General features: G+C 51.9%; 1 protein-coding gene across 1 annotated transcript in view; it reads left to right on the top strand.

Moving 5' to 3' along the window:
- The window catches only part of MIPEP (mitochondrial intermediate peptidase), a 37,788-nt gene extending 16,628 nt beyond the window's left edge, over nt 1-21,160 (top strand). Inside the window, exons 12-19 of the mRNA XM_061571069.1 lie at nt 6,520-6,597; nt 13,893-14,106; nt 14,619-14,728; nt 16,361-16,435; nt 17,832-17,951; nt 18,765-18,886; nt 19,257-19,330; nt 20,165-21,160. Of these exons, the coding sequence (XP_061427053.1) occupies nt 6,520-6,597; nt 13,893-14,106; nt 14,619-14,728; nt 16,361-16,435; nt 17,832-17,951; nt 18,765-18,886; nt 19,257-19,330; nt 20,165-20,262 (891 nt within the window). The 3' untranslated portion in view covers nt 20,263-21,160. The remainder of the gene's footprint in view (nt 1-6,519; nt 6,598-13,892; nt 14,107-14,618; nt 14,729-16,360; nt 16,436-17,831; nt 17,952-18,764; nt 18,887-19,256; nt 19,331-20,164) is intronic.
- Nucleotides 21,161-21,536: the final 376 nt, after the last annotated feature.

Below are 21,536 nucleotides of genomic sequence, written 5' to 3'. Positions count from 1 at the left end.
AATTGTTCCGGCGCGCCCTTGTCAAACACGTACCCCTGGACGAAGGCCTCGGTGATAGAAGAGGCCGACTGATCGACCAAAGGCCATGCCATGGGCCAACGTGTGAGATACTCAACGCCCACCAAGAGGTATTTGTGGCCCCGTTGGGATGCAGGGAATGGCCCCAAAATGTCGAGCGCCACGAGCTCATTAACGCGAGAAACCCGGATGGACTGCAGCGGGGCCCGGTCCCGGACAACTGGGGCCTTCCTCCGCGCGCAGTCGTGGCAACCCTTCAAAATCAGTGCCACGTCACCCTCAACATCCGGCCAGTAATAGTCCCGCTTAAGGGTCAATAAGGTCTTGTGGTAGCCAAGGTGCATAAGCTTCTCGTGAATGGCTCGGGTTAATTTACCACGCAGGCTAGTGGGCACAACCACACAATAGCGTTCCAATTGGGCATCCCAACGCATGAGGAGTCCGTCATGCACGGCGATCGCCGGGGCAGCCGACGAAGCTGAGCTCCGGGCCTTATGTCCGACACGGCCCCGTAGCTTCAGCAGAGAGGAATCCTCCATCTGCAAGCTGGACCATACCTCCCGGGGAAGTCCAAGGCCGAAATCCGCGTGCGCCGCCGCACCTGGAGGGGTGGCCGCCTCGGCCGACGCGACCAACTGGGCTGCGGCGTCCCCTGGGGCCTTGCAACGGCTAGAGCCCAGGGCGCAAGCACACCCGCCGCCTGCCGGCAATCGGGATAAACCGTCCGCATTTCCATGCTGTGTCCCCTTCCTGTGGATTACATCAAAGGGGTAATCCTGGAGCACTTCGAGCCAGCGAGACAGCTGACCCGAGGGCTGATTAATCTTCAGCGAATATTTCAGGGCCGCGTGGTCGGTTCAGACCGTAAACAGCCTACCGTACAAATATGGTCTATACAACTGAACAAAATAAACTATGGCCAAAAGCTCCCTCCGGGTCACACAATATCGCTGTTCCGTCAGGGACAGAACGCGATTGCCATAGGCTACCACCCTCTCAACCCCGTCGACCACCTGGGCCAGGACAGCCCCAATTCCCGTGTCGCTGGCATCGGTATCGAGCAGGAAGGGTTTCGAAAAATCCGGGTACCCCAAGGGCGGCGCATCCGCCAAGGCCGTGCGAAGCGCCGCAAAAGCCGGCTCCTTCTCCGCGCCCCAGTGAAACCTTTGGCCTTTGGCGGAAAGGGCGTGCAATGGCTTCGCAATTGTCGCAAAATCGCGGACAAGCCGGCGATAGTACGATGCGAAGCCAACGAAGTTACGCACCTCCGCGACAGATGTGGGAGTCGGCCACGTCCGGACACAAGCCGTTTTATCCGGGTCCGTGGCGACACCTGAGGTGCTAACATTGTGTCCCAAATACTTCACCGATGGTTGTAGTAAGTGGCATTTCTGGGGTTTGAATTTCAAGCCAGCAGCACGCACTTTGACGAACACCGCCTCAAGGCTTTGCAAGTGCTCGCCAAACGTACAGCCAAAAAGAATAACGTCATCCAAGTAGATTAGACAAGACTCCCACTGCAGCCCCGACATGACCATCTCCATGAGACGCTGGAAGGTGGCCGGGGCCGAATGGAGACCCATAGGAAGCCAATTGAACTCGAACAACCCCTGGGGCGTGCGGAACGCTGTCTTTGGTCTAGAGGCCTCATCCAGTGGCAATTGCCAGAAGCCGGAGAGCAAATCTAAAGTCGATAAAGAACCGCGCGCCCGAGAGGGCGTCCAGGGAATCATCCATGCGAGGCAATGGATATGCATCAGCCACCGAGATCTTGTTCAATCTACGGAAATCGACGCAGAACCGGAGACTCCCGTCCCGTTTCTTGACTAGCACAATGAGGGCACCCCAAAGGGCTAGTAGATGGGGAGATGATGTCCGCCGCCAACATTTCGTCGACAGCCGAGCGGACATGATCTTTTTCCGCTGGGCTAAAGCGGTGGGAATTAAGTCGAATAGGGGCCGCGTCGCCCGTGTCTATGTGGTGGTCCAAAAGAGTAGTGCGACCCAGATCAAACTTACTTTGGCTGAACACATCGGTGAACCGCTCGATGAGGTCGCGGAGTTGCCGACGTTCCCCGGAGGACAACTAGGAATTCTCGTCGCACAACGTGGCGATCCATGATGCGTCGGGGTCCCCCGTGCGCATCACGCCCGCCACGACCCCTCCATCCGGGGCAGCGCTCTCGGGTGGAGGAGCCGGGTTCGCGTGTGCCAGGACGGCGCCGGCCGGGACTACGACCGGCAAGGGTCCCGAATTGAGGACCTGCAAAAAAAGGTCCTGGCCCCCCGACACGGCTGTCAAGGCGCCCACCAACCCCTTCGTCCTTGAAAAGTAGCTTGACGGGGACAGGAGGATACCCGTCTCCGTGGAGCCCATTTCGAGCGGTTTGCGCAACCTAAGGGGTATCAGAATTTGTGACGCCGGTGGTACGGTCACCGGCGCTTTATTCAAGGCCCGTACACCGGCGACCAAGGGAGACAGGACGGTAGGCGATTGTAGGAATTGCAGCCGCCTCCCTGACGGCATTTCTACACAGCCCTGGTCAACGAGAATTCGGATGGGCATCCTAGACAAAAAGTCGGTCCCCAAGAGGCATGGCACTGCCAAGGTCCTGGAGACCAAAATAGGCCCGGCCAACTCAATCTCGTCAACCCGAACCGACGCTACAACGTGGCCCAAGATGCCCAAACTGCCGCCGTTCGCGGCGACACAAGCCCCGCGAACCGGCCTTAACGCACCCACGCTGCGGGGTAGCAGCCCAAAAATGGCCTCAGAAATAATGGTGGCCGACGCCCCCGTATCCACCAGGAGGCGAACGTGCACCCCTTGCACATATCCTGCCACCGCTGAGGAGCCGGCAGCTGCCGCCACCATCTTATGCGCAAGCGCATCCCAGTGGCGGGTCTGTCTGGGCCATTGTGGGGGTGATGACGATGGTGCACCCGACCCTTCGAGGACAACCCCATGACGATGGGCCCTAGCCCCGCTAGATGCATGAGGTGAAGGGAGCGGCCGCGCAGATGATGCGTCGCGACTCGCCTGGGGCCCCGGACCCGATGCCAACGAGGGTCTGGGAGAAGGTGGAGTCCCTTTTCCAAAGGCCCCTGGGGCATTCCGGCAGCCCCGCTCAATGTGGCCCCGCTGACCACAGCGGAAGCAGGCCACCGTGTTCGCCTCCTGCGGACGGGAAGGTCCCGGCCGCCCCCGCTGCTCCGGACGGCAACCACCCGCCCCCCTTCCTCGACGATCGGGCATCGCCAGGGCCGCGAGGGTGTCCACCACCTGAGAGGTGGCCCCCCCGTCCGGTGCCGGGACCCCCGCACACGCCGCCATCTGAGGCCTTTGGCGGAGGGAGAGGTGCACCTGAATGTTTTCGGCGACCGCCAAGGATGTGATCTGCCGATCATTGTTGATCGACAGAGCAATTCCTAGCTCCCTTGCCAGGTCAAGCAGCTTCCCCAAGGCCATAGAATCAAGTGCCCTGCCGTACAGGTCAGGGTATGCAGCCTGCGCCAGGGCCAGGAGCGAGCAGCGGAAGGCCAGCGGCAATTCCCCCTCCTCCCGCCGCCGCAATGAGAACTTTAGCTGCGCGCAGGACGGCGGCTCAAAAACGTTGGCCATTTGGATATAGGCCACCGGGAGTGTAGCCCGATTGGCCGGATGGATGGACTTGAAGGCCTGCAGAGCCCTTTCGTCCAAGCAGGTCGGAAGCGCCGGCAAGGCCTCCTCCATGGACCAGCCGACCGACATGTATGCCACGTCGAACAGGTCCTGGAAGGCCGACCAGTCGCCCCCTTGCGCGACAAACGGCGCAACGTCGGGTAACCGGCACTGCCATTGGCCGCGCGGCGCCGCGAGGTGTGGAAGCCAAGTGGCACCTGCGGGCCACCCGGCGGACGCGACGTGGTGCGGCGGTGGCAGCGTTGTGGCTCCCGCGGGCCACGCCGAAGACGCGGAAAGGTGCGGTGGTGCTGCGGCCCCCATGGGCCACACCGTAGGCGCAGCGAAGTGTGGCTGAGTTGCGGCCCCCATGGGCCACGCCGTAGACGCAGCTAAGTGCGGCTGAGTTGCGGCCCCCATGGGCCACGCCGTAGATGCAGCGAGGTGTGAAGGCGCCTGCGCTTTCGCGACCCACCTGTCAGCGGCGGCGTACTAAGCCATGGCGTCGTCCCGCAACGTGGCGAGGGACCATGGCGTTGCAGCCTCAACGGGCCACACTGAAGACGCGGCGGTATAATTCGGGCCTGCAGCGGCCCCCGCGGCCCACCCTGCCGGCGCAGCGAGGTGCGGGACAGCGGCCGCAGCCGCGGCAACCTCTCGCGACGCGGCGAGGCACCACGGCATTGCAGCCTCCATGGGCCACGCCGAAGACGCGGCGGTATAATTCGGGCCTGCAGCGGCCCCCGCGGCCCACCCCGCCGGCGCAGCGAGGTGCGGGACAGCGGCCGTAGCCGCGGCAATCTCTCGCGATGCAGGCGAGGCTCCACGGCGTTGCGGCCTCCCCGGGCCACGCCGAAGACGCGGCGGTATAACACGGAGCCGCGGCGGCCCCCGCGGCCCACCCCGCCGGCGCAGCGAGGTACGGGACAGCGGCCGCAGCCGCGGCAACCTCTCGCGACACGGCGAGGCACCACGGCGTTGCGGCCTCCCCGGGCCACGCCGAAGACGCGGCGGTATAACACGGAGCCGCGGCGGCATCCATGACAAGGGACGCAGGCACGGCGAGGTGCAGAGCCGCGGCATCGCCGGTGGCCGGCCCCGTGACCGCGGCGACAGGTGGAGCCGCGGCAGCACCCGCGGCCCATTCCAGCGGCACGGCGATGTACGGGGCAGCGGCAGCCACCGCTGGCCACCCCGGCGGCCCGGCGAGGACGGCACGCGCGTACTTACCCGGGGCCCCCCCGGCGGGCGCAGCTTGATGTGGAGCCGCGTCGTCGCCGGCGGCTGGTCCCGCAGGAGCAGCGTGCCGAGAAACCCCGGCCGCGTCGGTGGAGAGACGCGGCGTCGCGGTTGCCATGGCAGCCATGGCGCCGACTTGCGGCGTCGCAGCAACAATGTCCGCCGGCCGCCGCGTCGCAGCCGTAGCAGCGGCCGCATACGGCTCCCGAGCCAACATGGCCGCCGCGGATTGCTTCGCAGCCAACATGGCGGCCATTTCCGGTGGAGCGGTCGCTGGGAAAACGGCGGCGGTTTCAACGATGGCGGTTGACGGTTGCTCCCGTCCCGAGTACGGGCCGGTTGGCTGCGTCCGCACCTCCACCTCGGCCAACGTGACGGTCAGCTGCCCCACCGCCTGCAGGACCTGCTGCAGCAGAGCTGCGGGGACGCTCTCCGTCTCTGGCGGCGGCGGTGAGCTGGCACTCCCCGCAGCCGACTCCTCCCGCTCCGGCCCGCTCGTCTCCATGGGGACCGTCACCGGGGTCCCGGGCTCCGGGGTCACTGCTGGAGCCTCCTCTCCGCCTTCGGCACCCTCCAAGTGATGTGCCGGTGGGTTCTTACGCCGTGCGCCCACTTTAGACATTGTGGCGACGGTGTAAACTACTGACACCAGTTGTTGAGTAGTTCCGACGGACGTACTCGGAGACGGAGGTGAGTTAGGGGCTTCCGCCAGGGTTTATTAACACGTATCACTATCCCTGGTTCCCTCTCCACCCCTTCTACTATCCCCGTTCCTCCAGTGACCCCGCTTACGTCACGGGGTCTCCCTTAAATACCCTCTGAGGTGTGAAGTCACGTGCACTGCCCAGCGCGTGCGACCCCACGTCCCGTGATGTCACCGCACCAGACAGCGCACACGACGCCACCACTCTCCTCTACTCCTCTACACCTGTGTAGCTACTAATGGCAGCATTTATAATAATAAACGATGCACTTCTCACATCTAAATCACTCAATTGGGGTTACGCACGGCAGCAATCATTGCCACCCCAATGTCAGATTGGTGCCCACTTGCAGGCAGGTGCTGAGTTACCTTGTACCACACAGAGACAGCTGCCACTGGGGGTGCCCTTCGAATGTGTTGAGATAAGATATGGTGCAAGGAGCTTTGAGTTGCCAAGGCATGGGTTGGGAACTAAAATGACAATAAGAGCCATTTTTTTAAATTATGTATGTGAATAGGAGACGGCGGTCCTTAATAGATATATAGTCCTTATAGAGCCGCATGCAGCTCCAGAGCTGCAGGTTGCCGACCCCTGTGCTAAGGCATTTAAGCAAGCTCCATAAACATGCACAGATTATTATTGTTCTTCTGCCAGTCTTGATGAATCTCAGACAATGAACATGGAACCTTAAAAATTCTAAATGTGCATATGTATGGCTCTGCTTGGTTGCATCAATCGATGGTGATGTGTGGTATAAAGCCACGGAATGAAAACATATCCATATCTGAAAGCGAATGACAGGGACTTGTCTGGGAGCAGGACTGCTGTGACGGATGAGTAGCATGTGTTTCTGTAATAACTCGTGTTCATCACTTGCTCATCTCGGTCCTGGCACAGGCAGTCGTGCATGAAACGGAGGGGCTACTGGGATACATTTACTGCGATTTCTTCAGCCGCCCAGGAAAGCCTCAGCAGGTACTAAAGAAGCAAACATTGCTACCCGGTGAGCAGAATGCCTACGCTCCACTAAAAGCATGGGTGCCGCGGTGCCGAGATATTAACTCCCTCGCCTGATATGCAGGAGGTTGTGGATTCAATCCCAAACCCGACACCTGTATATTTGGAGTTTGCATGTTCTCCCCTTGGTCACGTAGAATTTTCTCCGGTTCTCTGGTTTTTCCTCCACATTTAGAAACGTGCATTTCAAGAGTATTTTGGCTGGTGAGCCATTTTGTTGAGCTATCATTTGTGGCAAAGTCGATTCTGAAAAATAGCTGTATTGCTCAGTGGGCCTTACTTAGTGTAATGAGCGACTTCCGCGACACGTCGTGTAGAGGGTACTCTTCTTTATTCGGGCACAGCACAGGCCAACGGTATCGGCTTCCTCTTCAAGTACACACTTAGCTATTACGTTCTACAGACTACACACACGGTTGATCACACGGCGGGTTACGCCTGTCCGCTCCCGGTCTCGCTGCTGGCTGGCGGCATGCCGGGGAGGGCGGTGGAGCTCCGCAGGAGATCCGACACGTGGCCGAACGACGGAGAGAGATGACGGCGAGCAGCGACTCAGTCCGGACCCAAGACTCCCCACACCGACCCAGATTCCTCCTCCGCTTATATTGCCGCAGGCGTGGCTAGGCTCCGCCTCTGGCCACGCCCTCTCGTGGAACTTTCTAGCCGGTCCTTGGAGTTTCTCGGCCGGCCCAGATACCTCTCCCTTTGGGGATTGGATGTTTATAGTGGTGCCTGGTACCTGTGCTTCCCTTTCCCAACCAGTAGTTGTGGTAGTGGGTAGTTTGTGATAAACTACCTCAGGGCGTGACGACCCTGCCTTACGCAAGTCCCAGGCACAGCTGGCCCGGCCGTCAGTACCTGGTAAGGGCCCCTCCCAAAGTTACGCGGTTTTCTGATTGCCTTGTGAGTGTCTCAGGAGAGTCAATGGCTAAGGGAGTAAACCCCTACAGAAAATCAGGAGTGGGGCCCCTCAGGCGGTTTTGTGACGCACTGCGGCACATTCCCGGCAGCACGTGCAGCCAAACTGGTACCAAACGTCATGCTACGCACTCCTTTGGACATCACCAGCAAGGCCGAGGGGGGGATCCTGATACATGGGCAACCCAGGATTTCCAGAATAACCTGCCCGGGCTTTGCACCAACAAGAGGTGCAAAAATGGGGAGGGAACACTCCTCGGCCATCTAATTGTGGCCAAAAAACACGGATGGCAGCAGTCACGGGTTATAAGCTCATTTTAGATTGGCGTAAAAAATGGGCGCCACGGGTTGCCATCGCCCACCTCAAGCTGGGCAGCCCCCGGCCAATAAAGTGCTTTCCCGCCATGGCTCACCTGCTCCAATGGGTGCTTGGAGCTTATGATTCATCACCAGACAAGTGGGCTGCAACACCTGCACCAGGCAAAAGCAAAACAAAACGAAAGAAGGTTCCAGCCCTTCATTTTGCAAGCTGCAATTTACATACAATGTGTTCTGGACTCTCCGAAGATCTATTGCAGATTGAGGACATCTGCAAGACTGCAGTTATCGACAGGGAGCTGGCGAGACTCCCATGTGGATATTTCAGTACTGCAGGAGACCCGGCTTGCTGGCAGTGGCTCTCTACGAGAGAGTGACTACACTTTCTACTGGCAAGGAAAACAGCAGAACGAACTAAGGCAACACGGTGTTGGGTTCACCGTCAAAAACACACTCCTTGGCATGATAGAACCACCGACTGCAGGCTCCGAGCGGATTCTGCTCATGAGACTGCTCACTGCTTCTGGCCATGTAAACATCCTGAGTGTCTACGCCCCAACACTTTACTTACCTCCGGAGATTCTTGACCAGATCTATGAAGAGCTTCACAATATTGTTCGCAAAATCCCCAGCTCTGAGCACATATTTCTGTTGGGAGACTTCAATGCAAGGGTCGGGGCTGACCACGATGCATGGCCCGCATCCCTTGGCTATCATGGCATTGGAAAGATGAATGCCAGTGGCCAAAGCCTACTGGAGTTTTGTTCATACCACGATATCTGTATCACAAACTCATTCTTTCTCACAAACCATGCCAAAAAATATCATGGAGACATCTAAGGTCTCTTAATTGGCACCAACTGGACCTCGTCATCACCTGATGAGCCCTCCTCAACTCAGTACTCATCACACGCAGCTACCACAGTGCAGTTTGTGACACCGATCACTCGCTATTATCCAGCAAGGTCAGACTACGCCCAAAAAAGATACACCGCCTCAAACAAAAGCGCGACCTACGCATCAACTCTGCCAAGACCTCCCTCCCAGAGCTCACTTAGTCATTCCAACACAGCCTTGAGCAGTCCCTACACGACACACCAGATGAAGCGTGGAGACAAAGTGGGCGTACATCAGAGACGCATCTTCAATGCAGCCATCAATACCTTCGGTAAGCAGACAAGGCGGAATACAGACTGGTTTGAGGAACACCTGGCTATATTGGAACCCATCTCCAAGCCAAGCGAATGGTGCTCCTGAAGTACAAGCAAGTCCCAAGTACAGGATCATTAAGGGCTCTGAAAGCTGCCCGCAGTGCAGCTCAAATGACCGCCAGACGCTGCGCCAACAACTATTGGCTGAACCTCAGCAGTAGGATCCAACTCGTCTCTGAGACTGGTAATATCCATGCCATGTATGAAGGCATCAAGACAGCCTTTGGTCCAAACATCAGGAGGACTGCCCCCCTTAAATCCAGCACAGGGGCCATCATCACTGATAAACAAGAGCAAATGGCCAGGTGGGTAGAATACTACTCAGAGCTCTACACACGAGACAACGGTATGTCAGAAGCTGCCCTTGCTGCTGTAAAGCCCCTACCAATGTTACACGAACTGGACAATGTTCCAACCTTGAAGGAACTTGACAACGCCATCAACTCACTAGCCAGCGGCAAGTCCTCGGGACAGGACGGCATCACACCTGAGGTAATGAAATGTGCGAAACCCGCCGTCCTCACAAAACTCCATGAACTTATCTGCCAGTGCTGGGAAGAAGGAGCAATGCCTCAAGACATGAGAGACTCCAACATCATCACCCTATATAAAAACAAGGGTGACCGTGAGGACTGCAATAACTACCATGGCATCTCCCTGCTGAGCATCGTGGGGAAAACCTTTGCCCGTGTGGTCCTCAGCAGGTTACAGATACTAGCTGAGAGGATGTATCCTGAGGCTCAATGTGGCTTCAGAGCAGGAAGGTCCACAATTGACATGCTCTTCTCCTTGCGTCAGCTACAGGAGAAAGTTCGAGAACAGAGAATGCCCCTGTACTTGGCATTCATTGATCTTACAAAAGCCTTTGACCTCATCAGTAGGGGAGGTCTCTTCAAACTCCTCAAAGTGATTGGCTGCCCACCGAAGCTGCTGGCAGTCATCTCCTCTTTCCATGACAACATGAAAGAAACAATACAGCACAGCGGCACCACCGCAGAGGAATTTCCCATACTCAGCGGTGTAAAGCAGGGGTGCGTGCTTGCCCCAACACTGTTTGGCATCTTTTTCTCACTTATGCTCAAATATGCCTTTGGGACAGCAGAAGAGGGAGTCTTTCTCCATACAAGATCTGATGGCAAACTCTTCAATCTTGGCCGTCTCAGATCCAAAACCAAAGTCTGCAAAGTCCTCATCAGAGAACCCCTATTCGCTGATTATGCCGCGTTGACAGCTCTCACAAAACAAGGTCTGCAGACACTCATCGACCACCTTGCCAATGCCTGCAACAACTTTGGCCTGACAATCAGTCTGAAAAAGACCCCTTCCATAAACATTGGCAGCTACACCCTGGAAGTCGTTGAGGACTTCACCTACTTGGGTTCCGCCATCACCTGCAGTTTGTCCCTTGTCACAGAGATTGACAAGCGCATTGAGAAGGCGTCCACAGCTATGTTCAGGTTGACCAAAAGAGTGTGGAAGAACAAATCTCTAACGCTCAACACCAAAGTACAGGTGTATCGGGCCTGCGTCCTTAGCACCCTCCTCTATGGGTCTGAGTCCTGGACAACATACGCCCATCAAGAACATCGACTAAACACATTCCACCTCCGATTTCTCCGGCGCATCCTCGGTATCAGATGGCAAGATCGCATTCCAAACACCTCAGTCCTCAACTTGGCCAACATTCCCAGCATGTACTCTCTACTCAGTCATAGGCGCCTGAGATGGCTTGGACATGTGCGCCGCATGCAGGATGGCAGAATACCCAAGGATGTCTTGTACGGTGAGCTGGCATCAGGCACACGGGTCACTGGTCGCCCAGTCCTGCGCTTCAAAGATGTCTGTAAACGGGACATGAAGAGCTGTGACATCAACCCAAATGACTGGGAGAAAACTGCCGGCGACCGACTCGGCTGGCAGCAGGCTGTGAAAACAGGCCTCAAGGAGAGGCTAGGAGAAAATACACACTGCTTGGCAGACCAAGAGGGAGCGACGTAAAGAAAAAGCAATACATACCTCTGGAGCTGCCACTCAAGGATTGGCCTACTCAGTCATTCTAGGCGCTGCAAAACCTACAGCTGACCTAGTAAGGCGCAAAAGAATTGTCTCTCGAGACACAAAGGCCTATGGAAGATGTCAATATCTCATTACACTAGTAAAGTAAAAAAAATAGTTTCGTTTCATAACGCTTAATGGCCAAGTTATGGACATCAGAATGCACAAAATTCCATTTGTTCTATCCTTATGCAAAGCTTCATCCTCACTGCCGATGCTACTACCCATTGATTGTTCATGCGCTTCACTTCCCAAATCAAAATGCCCAGAGTAAGTGTGCACACCGCATTGTGATGGACAGTATGTGTACAGCAATTTGTCTGGCTACTTTGTGTTGGCGTCACGGTCTGAAGACACAGAAGACTGCAACAAGGCCCCTTTTTGTAAAACCACTCCAGATCAAGTAAAACTCTGCGCCCGTCTTCGGGGTGGTCTTGCACTTTAAGTATTGCATGAATATCAAAATCATCGTACGTAGTTTGCGAAGGACCGTTGCGCCAAACATGTGGCCTCTTGCAGCAGCATTCAATGAATTGCTTTTTCTGTCATATAGTACCGGTGTCTCCAGTAATTTGTTTGAACCATGTACAGTGAGGGAAAAAAGTATTTGATCCCCTGCTGATTTTGAATTTTTGCCCACTGACAAAGAAATGATCAGTCTATAATTTTAATGGTAGGTTTAGTTGAACAGTGAGAGACAGAATAACAACAACAAAATCCAGAAAAACGCATGTCAAAAATGTTATAAATTGATTTGCATTTTAATGAGGGAAATAAGTATTTGACCCCCTATCAATCAGAAAGATTTCTGGCTCCCAGGTGTCTTTTATACAGGTAACGAGCTGAGATTAGGAGCACACTCTTAAAGGGAGTGCTCCTAATCTCAGCTTGTTACCTATATAAAAGACACCTGTTCACAGAAGCAATCAATCTATCAGATTCCAAACTCTCCACCATAGCCAAGACCAAAGAGCTCTCCAAGGATGTCAGGGACAAGATTGTAGACCTACACAAGGCTGGAATAGGCTACAAGACCATCGCCAAGCAGCTTGGTGAGAAGGTGACAACAGTTGGTGTGATTATTCGCAAATGGAAGAAACACAAGAACTGTCAATCTCCCTGGGGCTCCGTGCAATATCTCACCTCGTGGAGTTGCAATGATCATGAGAACAGTGAGGAATCAGCCCAGAACTACACGGGAGGATCTTGTCAATGATCTCAAGGCAGCTGAGACCATAGTCACCAAGAAAACAGTTGGTAACACACTACGCCGTAAAGGACTGAAATCCTGCAACGCCCGCAAGGTCCCCCTGCTCAAGAAAGCACATATACATGCCCGTCTGAAGTTTGCCAATGAACATCTGAATGATTCAGAGTACAACTGGGTGAAAGTTTTGTGGTCAGATGAGACCAAAATGGAGCTCTTTGGCATCAACTCAACTCGCCGTGTTTGGAGGAGGAGAAATGCTGCCTATGACCCCAAGAACACCATCCCCACCGTCAAACATGGAGGTGGAAACATTATGCTTTGGGGGTGTTTTTCTGCTAAGGGGACAGGACAACTTCACCGCATCAAAGGGACGATGGACGGGGCCATGTACCGTCAAATCTTGGGTGAGAACCTCCTTCCCTCAGCCAGGGCATTGAAAATGGGTCGTGGATGGGTATTCCATCATGACAATGACCCAAAACACACAGCCAAGGCAACAAAGGAGTGGCTCAAGAAAAAGCACATTAAGGTCCTGGAGTGGCCTAGCCAGTCTCCAGACCTTAATCCCATAGAAAATGTGGAGGGAGCTGAAGGTTTGAGTTGCCAAACGTCAGCCTCGAAACCTTAATGACTTGGAGAAGATCTGCAAAGAGGAGTGGGACAAAATCCCTCCTGAGATGTGTGCAAACCTGGTGGCCAACTACAAGAAACGTCTGACCTCTGTGATTGCCAACAAGGGTTTTGCCACCAAGTACTAAGTCATGTTTTGCAGAGGGGTCAAATACTTATTTCCCTCATTAAAATGCAAATCAATTTATAACATTTTTGACATGCGTTTTTCTGGATTTTGTTGTTGTTATTCTGTCTCTCACTGTTCAAATAAACCTACCATTAAAATTATAGACTAATCATTTCTTTGTGAGTGGGCAAACATACAAAATCAGCAGGGGATCAAATACTTTTTTCCCTCACTGTATCACGGAGCGACCACGGGGGCAGCACCATTCTTGAGGTGCGCAATTTTCATGAGTTTGCACTGAATACCAAAGATGCTCAAGAATTGATTTGATTCTGCATGATGGTCATAAAGCAGTCAGGTTGACTGATAATCCGGCGCTCACAGATTCACTCCAGGCACTCACCAGCGGTCAGTCGCCTCCTTTTTACGCTTCTATTGGTACTTCCATGGTTACTGTTCCCGTGAATTTCACTCGATTCCTTCACCCGTGTTAATGACTTGATCTACCAGACTGTTTCGTTTCAACCACAACAAAACACTTGCCCAATCACTCACGCACTGACCCACTCACAACACTGCAGGTCAGAACGCTTCTCTTTCTACTTCCCATATACCACTCTCCTTTGGAATTCCCTCCCATCATCTTCTCTTTTTCAAATATCTTGTAATCTGTAGCTATTAAAAACCTCGATTGTGCTGTTTGTTACTGATCGCTTGACGGTTCGGGCCCTTGTGTTGCACTCGGCAACGTTGTTTAGAACTCTGTGTGTGTCATCACATGTCGTCCCGTGTGTCGTGCTAGGACTGCCACTTCACGATCCGCGGGGGGCGCCAGCTAGAGGAGGGCGGTTATCAACTACCCGTGGTGGTGCTGATGCTGAGCCTGCCGAGCCTCGCGCAGGGCAGCGGCGGCGCCCCGACGCTGCTCTCCCCGGGCTCCATGGAGAACCTCTTCCACGAGATGGGCCACGCCATGCACTCTATGCTGGGGCGCACTCGCTACCAGCACGTCACCGGTAGTGACGCTCGCTCCCCACCTCATCACTCCCCACCTCATCACTCCCCGTAAATGCGGTTCCTCTAAACGAGCCATGCGTTTCTCTTTCTTGATCTCGATCACAAAATATTATTCAGTGAGCAGAGTTGTCGTGTCCTGCTGTTTTGCCGATTGGTCCCAGTGACGCAGCCCCAGCAGAGTGAGCGAGTGGCTCGCTATACTACATTGAAATCAACAGTGCTTGCCTTGGCCTATGAAAGCACTCAAGTTCAGGTTAATTTGTTTAGCCAGGTGGGAACTCAAGAAAATAGGATAGTGTCATTTGGAAGAGTGACCTGGGTCTCCAAATGTATACTTTAATTATTATCCTGGGTCATGTTAATGCATTTTTTATGATGAAGTCTGTTTTCCTTAAACTTTTGAGACTTTGCTGTGCAGTTTTGTCACTGAACTGACGAGACAAATCTGTCGTGTCGTCAGCAATGAACAGAAGTAGAACTGAACGTTTGTTGCCCCGCGTGTATTTAACAGGCACAAGGTGTCCTACAGACTTTGCAGAAGTTCCGTCCATTCTCATGGAGTATTTTGCCAGTGACTACCGCGTGGTGTCTCAGTTCGCCAGGCATTACCAAACGGGCCAGGTTAGTACCTGAAACCATTGTGCAGAGACGGCTTGCATGGCTCAGCAATGCCTCTGTTGTGCAGAACCCTCTCTTTTCTCGCAACTTCAGCCACGGCCTTGTGTTTCTCGCGTTATCTGCCCTCAAAACGCAGCTCTCGGCTTTCAAATTGGACACAGCTTATGGGAAGATGAATCGGTGGTTAGTGGTTTCCGTGTAATTCATAATATGGTGTCACCGTCTTGACTTCCTGTGTTTGACCGAGACCTGGCATCGTTCTCTTGACTACTCATTGAATGAGCCAACCCCATTAGGTTTCTATTTTCATAAGAAGCCCCGGTAATCTGGCCGGTGAGGGGGAGATCTGGAAATTATTCACACCCATACGGCAATCCTTTGTCCTTTGCCTTTACCAATATTTCAGTAATTTGAGCACCTGGCATTGGACTGGAGACCTCGTGCCCAGCCCATACTGTTAATATCGATGTATCACCCTCCCAAGTGTGATGGCAGCTTCTGCACTGTCTGCATCATAAAAATTCGTAAAATCTTGGTGGCAGCAAAATTATATTTTACTAAATGCGAACAAAACTGAGGCTGTATTTAATTAGCTCCCCTCTGCATTTATCTAAAATCAGTTCATATTTATTAATAGATGGTCATGACAGGAGATCAGAAATTTTGGTGATTAATTTGACCAGCCCCTGTCCTTTGAGGCACATGTATCTAGGGTGGTTAGAACTTTGTTATTTCACCTTACAAATATTGCCAGGCTGCATCGATTCCTGTCACATAATGACTGAGAGAGACTGGCTCATGCTTTTGTGTTCTCCCAAACTTGATGATAGCAACGCATTAGTGTTCACGATTCCAAGTAAGGTGCTGGGTAGACTCCAGCTTATTCAGAATGCAGCTGCTAGGTATACACCGTGTCGCAAGCACATCACACCTGCCCTCTTGACTTTGCATTGTTTACCAGTTAAGTATCGAGTGGATTATAAGATTCTGCTCTCAATTGGTTAGCTGCACAATATGTGTAGGAACTGAGCCATTCTTAAGCTCCAACGATATCCCTGAGATCTTTGAATGGCATTCTTCTAAGTACTCCGAGGTCAAGGCTATGTTCCTGGGGTGATTGGGCTTTTGCCAGTGCAGTGCCCAGTATTATGGAACGCTTTGCCTTTGGTAATAAGACAATCATTCGTTAGAGCTATTTAAGTCTGTCTTTAAAACTCGCCTCTTTCAAATGGTTCTGGGCATTTAACCTAGTTTTGTTTATTTCCTGCTTTCCATACATGGGGCACATTGGGGTCTAGAGATGAAATGTGCCTTACAAATATAATTATTATATTGTCAGGTGTCCTGGGGAGAGCGTTGGACAGAAGCCGTGGTGTAAATGCTGTCGCGAGCGCGCAAGTGCGGTTTTTCTGCTGTTTAAGTCGCCCTGCGGAATCCTCAGTGGCTGCTGAGCTCGGTGGCCTCGAGCTATACAAGATAAACAAATGCGCAGTGAACTAGGGTATCACGTTTTCGTATCGGTGACCCAGCGGTCTTGAAGATTTCTGCAAATGCTTAATGGTGTAGAATCATATCACGGTTCTCTTCTGTGAAGCCACCACAGTTTTTTTTTACCCTAATTTGTTGCTTTTCCAGCCGCTGTCAAAGAGCATGGTCACGCGTCTGTGCGAGTCGAAGAAAGTGTGTGCGTCGTCGGATTTACAGCTTCAGGTGAGGCAAAGGGGGGGTGTGCGGTGGCTCACGGCCAGAACGTTTAATGACGGAGCTATTAGCGCTGTTTGACGTTTTAGACATTATTGCTGCGCAAAAAGTTTTTTTCCCCCTTTTCAATTAAACATTTTTCGACCAATTCATGGCTGAGTAAAAACCAATGACATACATTTTAATAAGTTTTGGAATGTATGTATGTATGTTGAACTTCTTTTGCACCTTCTGTAGCCAACAGTGCTAATCGGAGGTGTGAAATGTGTCAAATATACATGCATCTGGAAAGTTTAGAGGAAGATATCTGTATAAGTGATTGCAAGTCTGATGTCATGCGCATTACAAAGTTACCAATATTTATTTTATGATTTGGCATATGCAGTAACCAGGGACTATTATTGAACACAAATTAGCATTCATGTTTTTTTGCAACAACCTTTATAATTGTATTAATTTATATTGAACTAAGTAGAGTTCGTAAAACTGTGGTAAAAAATTTAGGACTAAATTTCGATTTAAAGCTTTCGTGACTGCAGGGATTCATCTTCTTGGTTCTTTCGGTAAAGTCACGTAGAATGGAAATAATAAAATAATAAAAATAAAACATAATAAAATAATTCTCACGACGTTTCGGCCACAACGCAAGCAGCCGTCCTCAGGTGGAGAACAGGTCTGTCAGACTCTGTCTCCTCGACAGACCTGTTCTCCACTTAAGGACGGCTGCTTGCGTGACTTTACCGAAAGAACCAAGAAGAGAAATTTAGGACTGTTTCGCGCCGATTTGGCATAAAGGACAAACTTTCCCGATGCTTGTGGCTGCTATGCAAGCCGCGTTGCCCTAGGGGGCGGGCCCACACGCTTGTGCCCAGGCACTTGCGAGGAAGAGGGCACGGTCCTGGTGAGCGTCCTAGTGATGGTGGCGTCTCCCTGGCTCGTGGCGTCGTTTTGTTGGATCGTTTATTGCAATAAAAGTGACCACTTTTATCCTATCTATGGGACCTTTTTGTCAGTTTCAAAAATTATTAAAAAATAAGAATAGGTTTGACCCTTTCTGGAAATAATAAAGGTGTTAAGATGTTCAAACACCAAATCTGCATTAACCAGACATACTTGTGGCAAAACATGCAAACATTTTAAGCAGCTTTTAGCCTGCTTAAAATCTGTCTCATGAGCGAGCATCATCCGTTAAAGGTAATTTCATTATTAAAATTCATTTTACAAGTAAAAATGTTATTATCTTATGTCAGTGAAGTTAAAGGTCTATGTAGTGTATTCTTGTTCGGATAACTATGAAGCGAAGGCTGTTCGGTTTGTGACTATAGCTGTGTTAGAGAACGCCAAATGGATGTAACGAGGTCGCGTCATTTACGAGGGTCGCGGGTTCAACTCTTGTGTCTCGCAGGTTTTTTACTCCATGCTGGACCAGCTCTACCATGGTGAACACCCTCTCAACAAGTCCACCACCGAGACCCTGAGGGAGACCCATAGCAAATACTATGGCCTGCCCTACGTCCCCAACACGGTGTGTGTGTGTGCGCACAGTGACCGGAGCAGGGAATCGCGAATCGGCAATGTCAGATTGATGCACCCTTGGCTATTCAGCTTTCGACCCAGCAGAGTTGCTAATTAGGTGCTGCCATGCTTTAGCCAATGTGCGCGCGTCTGTGCGTGAGTTGCACGGCCACCCTTGGTATCGGTACGGACTGAGGATATTTCCATGGATTACACTATATGGTGGATCAAGCGATTCTACACTGTCATGTCCGGTTTGTGATTGTTCACCGCGTGTCTTGTTTAAGCAGTTGACTGGAACTTCCCGGGTTCTGTATTGTGCCCCCACGTTGACTTGGACCAGAGGAGTTGCCTTGTTCCACCATTCTTTGTGTGTGGCAGAGTGTATGGGAATGGCCCTTGGAAGAAAAGTGCCGTGTCAGTGATAGCGTGAACCAACTTTTGATAACGCCACCCAAAAACCCTCAAGCTGATGTACTGCCTGAAAAAGCCATACTTCACCACGCAGTGAACTCAAGAAGGATCCCATTCCTTTGCCGTATGGTGCGTGGCGATTGGTCACGTGTGGTGATTGACCGTGTGCGTTGTTTTGGTACACGTGCAGCGATTGGTCGCGTGTGGCGATTGGGTACGGATGCGGCAATTGGGTACGCGTGCGGAGATTGGGTACTCGTGCGGCAGTTGGTCGCATGTGGTGATTGGGTACGAGTACGGTGATTGGCCGCGTGTGGCAATTGGCCGCATGTGGCGATTGGTTGGGTATGACAATGACCCATGTGTGGTAATCGGGTACGCATGTGGTGATTGGGTGGTGTTCCCGCAGGCTTGGCAGCTGAGGTTTAGCCACCTGGTGGGCTACGGAGCCAAGTACTACTCATACCTGCTGTCTCGCGCTGTGGCCAGCATGCTATGGAAGCAGTGCTTTAACCGAGATCCCTTCGACAGGTACAGTGCAGCTCTTAACAGATAGTTGGTGATGCAGAGCCCAGTACCACAGAGGTCCCAGGACCAGTTCACATATCATTTAACTCACACATTAATATATACTGTACATTTAACCTTTTCCTGAAATCGTTTGTCAGTTTTAATGTTGAGGACCTAAAATGTATTTTAAACCAACAGTTATTCACCACCCCGCGGCATGTCGCTGTATCATTGCATAGTGAGTGGCTGATGGGAAAAAGCTTTAACGCAGAATCTAGTACGGAAAAGTGTTTTGTGTTAACATGTTTCATTGACTGATGACAGGGGAATGTTGGCTTAACTTCCTGACGTGACCTGCAACTTCGTTATGCCTGTGTGTGTCCTCGTTCAGAGCTGTCGGGGACCGATATCGCAACGAGATGTTGGCGCATGGAGGAGGGAAAGAGCCGATACTGATGGTAGAAGGTACTGGCCTTCACTATTTGCCATCACACAGTGACGATCGTTAGCACTCGCCTACCTCGTCACTTGTAAGTTAAATACCCGCTACTCTAGCAAAGCCTATTGGATGTAACAGCAGTCGCGCATGCTCAGCCAGTCTATGCTCTAGATGCGATCACACCTATTCATAAAATCGGCTGGTAATATTCGTCACCAGGCAGTGATGTGGTCCGGCACGCTTGCCGCTCGTTGGCCAAATTTATTTTATCGCACCGCGTGATACTCAATTGGGATTATACACAGCGGCAATCATCGCCCACCGTACTGCGAAAACTTGGCAGGACCCTCCTCAAAATGAGTTGAGACTTGGTGAGGCTTTTCTGGGTAAACAAGCAACCACAGGTGGCTCGCATAATAATAACAATAATAATTAATATTTCACTGCTCATCGTCGTCTTGTCACGCTCCAGACGAGTTGCTTGGCTGTGCGATGGGCGGGTCTGCTCTTGTCTTCCTCGCTCGCAGTCGCGAGCCGTTTGTGGTCACAAGCTCGCCTCGAGCATACGCCCAATACTGAAACGCCTTCTCACCAAGTCCTCTTCCTCGACTCTCGCGAAACGAGTGTGATTCCTGTGCTTGCGTTGCAAAGCAGCGGAGTTTCGCCAACCCTGCAAATCTATTGAGGCGCTGCCGCTGCCCAAATAACACAATGCATCGGGCCCACCCAAGGCTAACTCAGTTTGCGCTTCGCCTCGCAAATGCTTTGTGATGCAAAATTAAATCCCGGCGAGCAGCTTCGTGGTAGCTGTGAGCGCCGTGTCCGTGCCCTCGAGTATAACGCGGGCGCTGTTGTTGCAGGGATGCTGCAGAAGAGGCCGACTGTCGACGACTTTGTCGACGCTTTGAGCGGTGACCTGGACCACGACTTTGAGGCATTTATCATGGACTCGGAATAAAATATTAGGTTCCTCCTGAATCATTTCATTGGTGTCTTTGTAAGACTTTAACAAAATTAGGGACCCCTGGGATTATTTATCTTTTGGTTAATTGAAAACCTGAATTAATTTAATCACAGGGTTGAATTTGTTTTAATGCTCTTTGGTTCTTTCGGTAAAGTCGCGTAGAAAGAAAGTAAATTAAATAATAGAATACGACGTTTCGATTGCAACACAAGCAGTCATCAGGTAGAACTAAATTTGAGAGAGACAAAACACAGACACTGAGACACACAGACAGATACACAAGCAGAGAGAGACAACACAGAGACAGAGAGAGACACACAACATAGACAAACAGAGACTCTCTGTGTCTATGTTGTGTGTTTCTCTCTGTGTCTCTGTGTCTGTGTTTTGTCTCTCTCAAATGTAGTTCTACCTGATGACTGATTCAGCGGTTGCACGCGATTCAGCGGTTGCACCCGATTCAAGAGCCGAATGGCTCACAGGGCTATACCTAATAAATGAACTTTGACTGCTTGTGTTGCAATCTAAAGGTCGTATTCTATTATTAAATTTATTTTCTTTCTACATGACTTTACCGAAAGAACCAAATAGTAATTCCTGCAGTCACGAAAGCTTCAAATCAAGTTTTTAAAAATGTTTTAGCAATTCCCAGATAAGCGCCTGGTTGCTGATTGGCCCACGCTAGCCACTGTGTAACGGGCTCATTGGCATACGTAGAGCGACTGCAGGTTGCCTACCCAGCCACGTGTTTGCGTTGCGTGAACATGCGCATTTCACGCCGCCACAGTATCCACACCTTGGAATTGTAAACATAACATTTACATTCAAATGTAACGTGGGGATGTAAAAACGTGTTTTGCATTTTAAATTATAAAGTTCCTGCGTATACGAATACTGTCTCTTCATCGTCATCGCCAAATAGTCTCTGCTCCTGCTGCTCATGAGAGTTCCCTTCATATCTTCCTGTCTCTACTGCTGTTATTCTCGGCTCCCCCTGCACCGAGTTTGTCTGCTGCTCTGAGCGATTTCCTCCTCTCCGTCGTCTGCCGTGCAGAGGTTCACGGTTGGATTCAGGCAGGCCGCCCTGGTAAACACTATGTCTATTCACCATAAAATACCACGCACTGTCTGCTTCACGGTGGATGTCAAAGATCCTGTGACGTTAAAAAAAAGGTAGGCCATTGTGTACCAGCGTCACAGTCCAACATTTTCCAAAGCGTTTGTAGTATTACCTAAAACGTATCGGAATAAATGCACGTGTTTCAATA

Source organism: Lethenteron reissneri, chromosome 47 (genome assembly GCF_015708825.2).
Source record: "Lethenteron reissneri isolate LAM-NWPU_2019-01 chromosome 47, ASM1570882v1, whole genome shotgun sequence".
NCBI lineage: Eukaryota > Metazoa > Chordata > Hyperoartia > Petromyzontiformes > Petromyzontidae > Lethenteron > Lethenteron reissneri.
The sequence above is the reverse complement of the archived record's forward strand: the minus strand, read 5'-3'. Positions and strand labels throughout refer to the sequence as shown.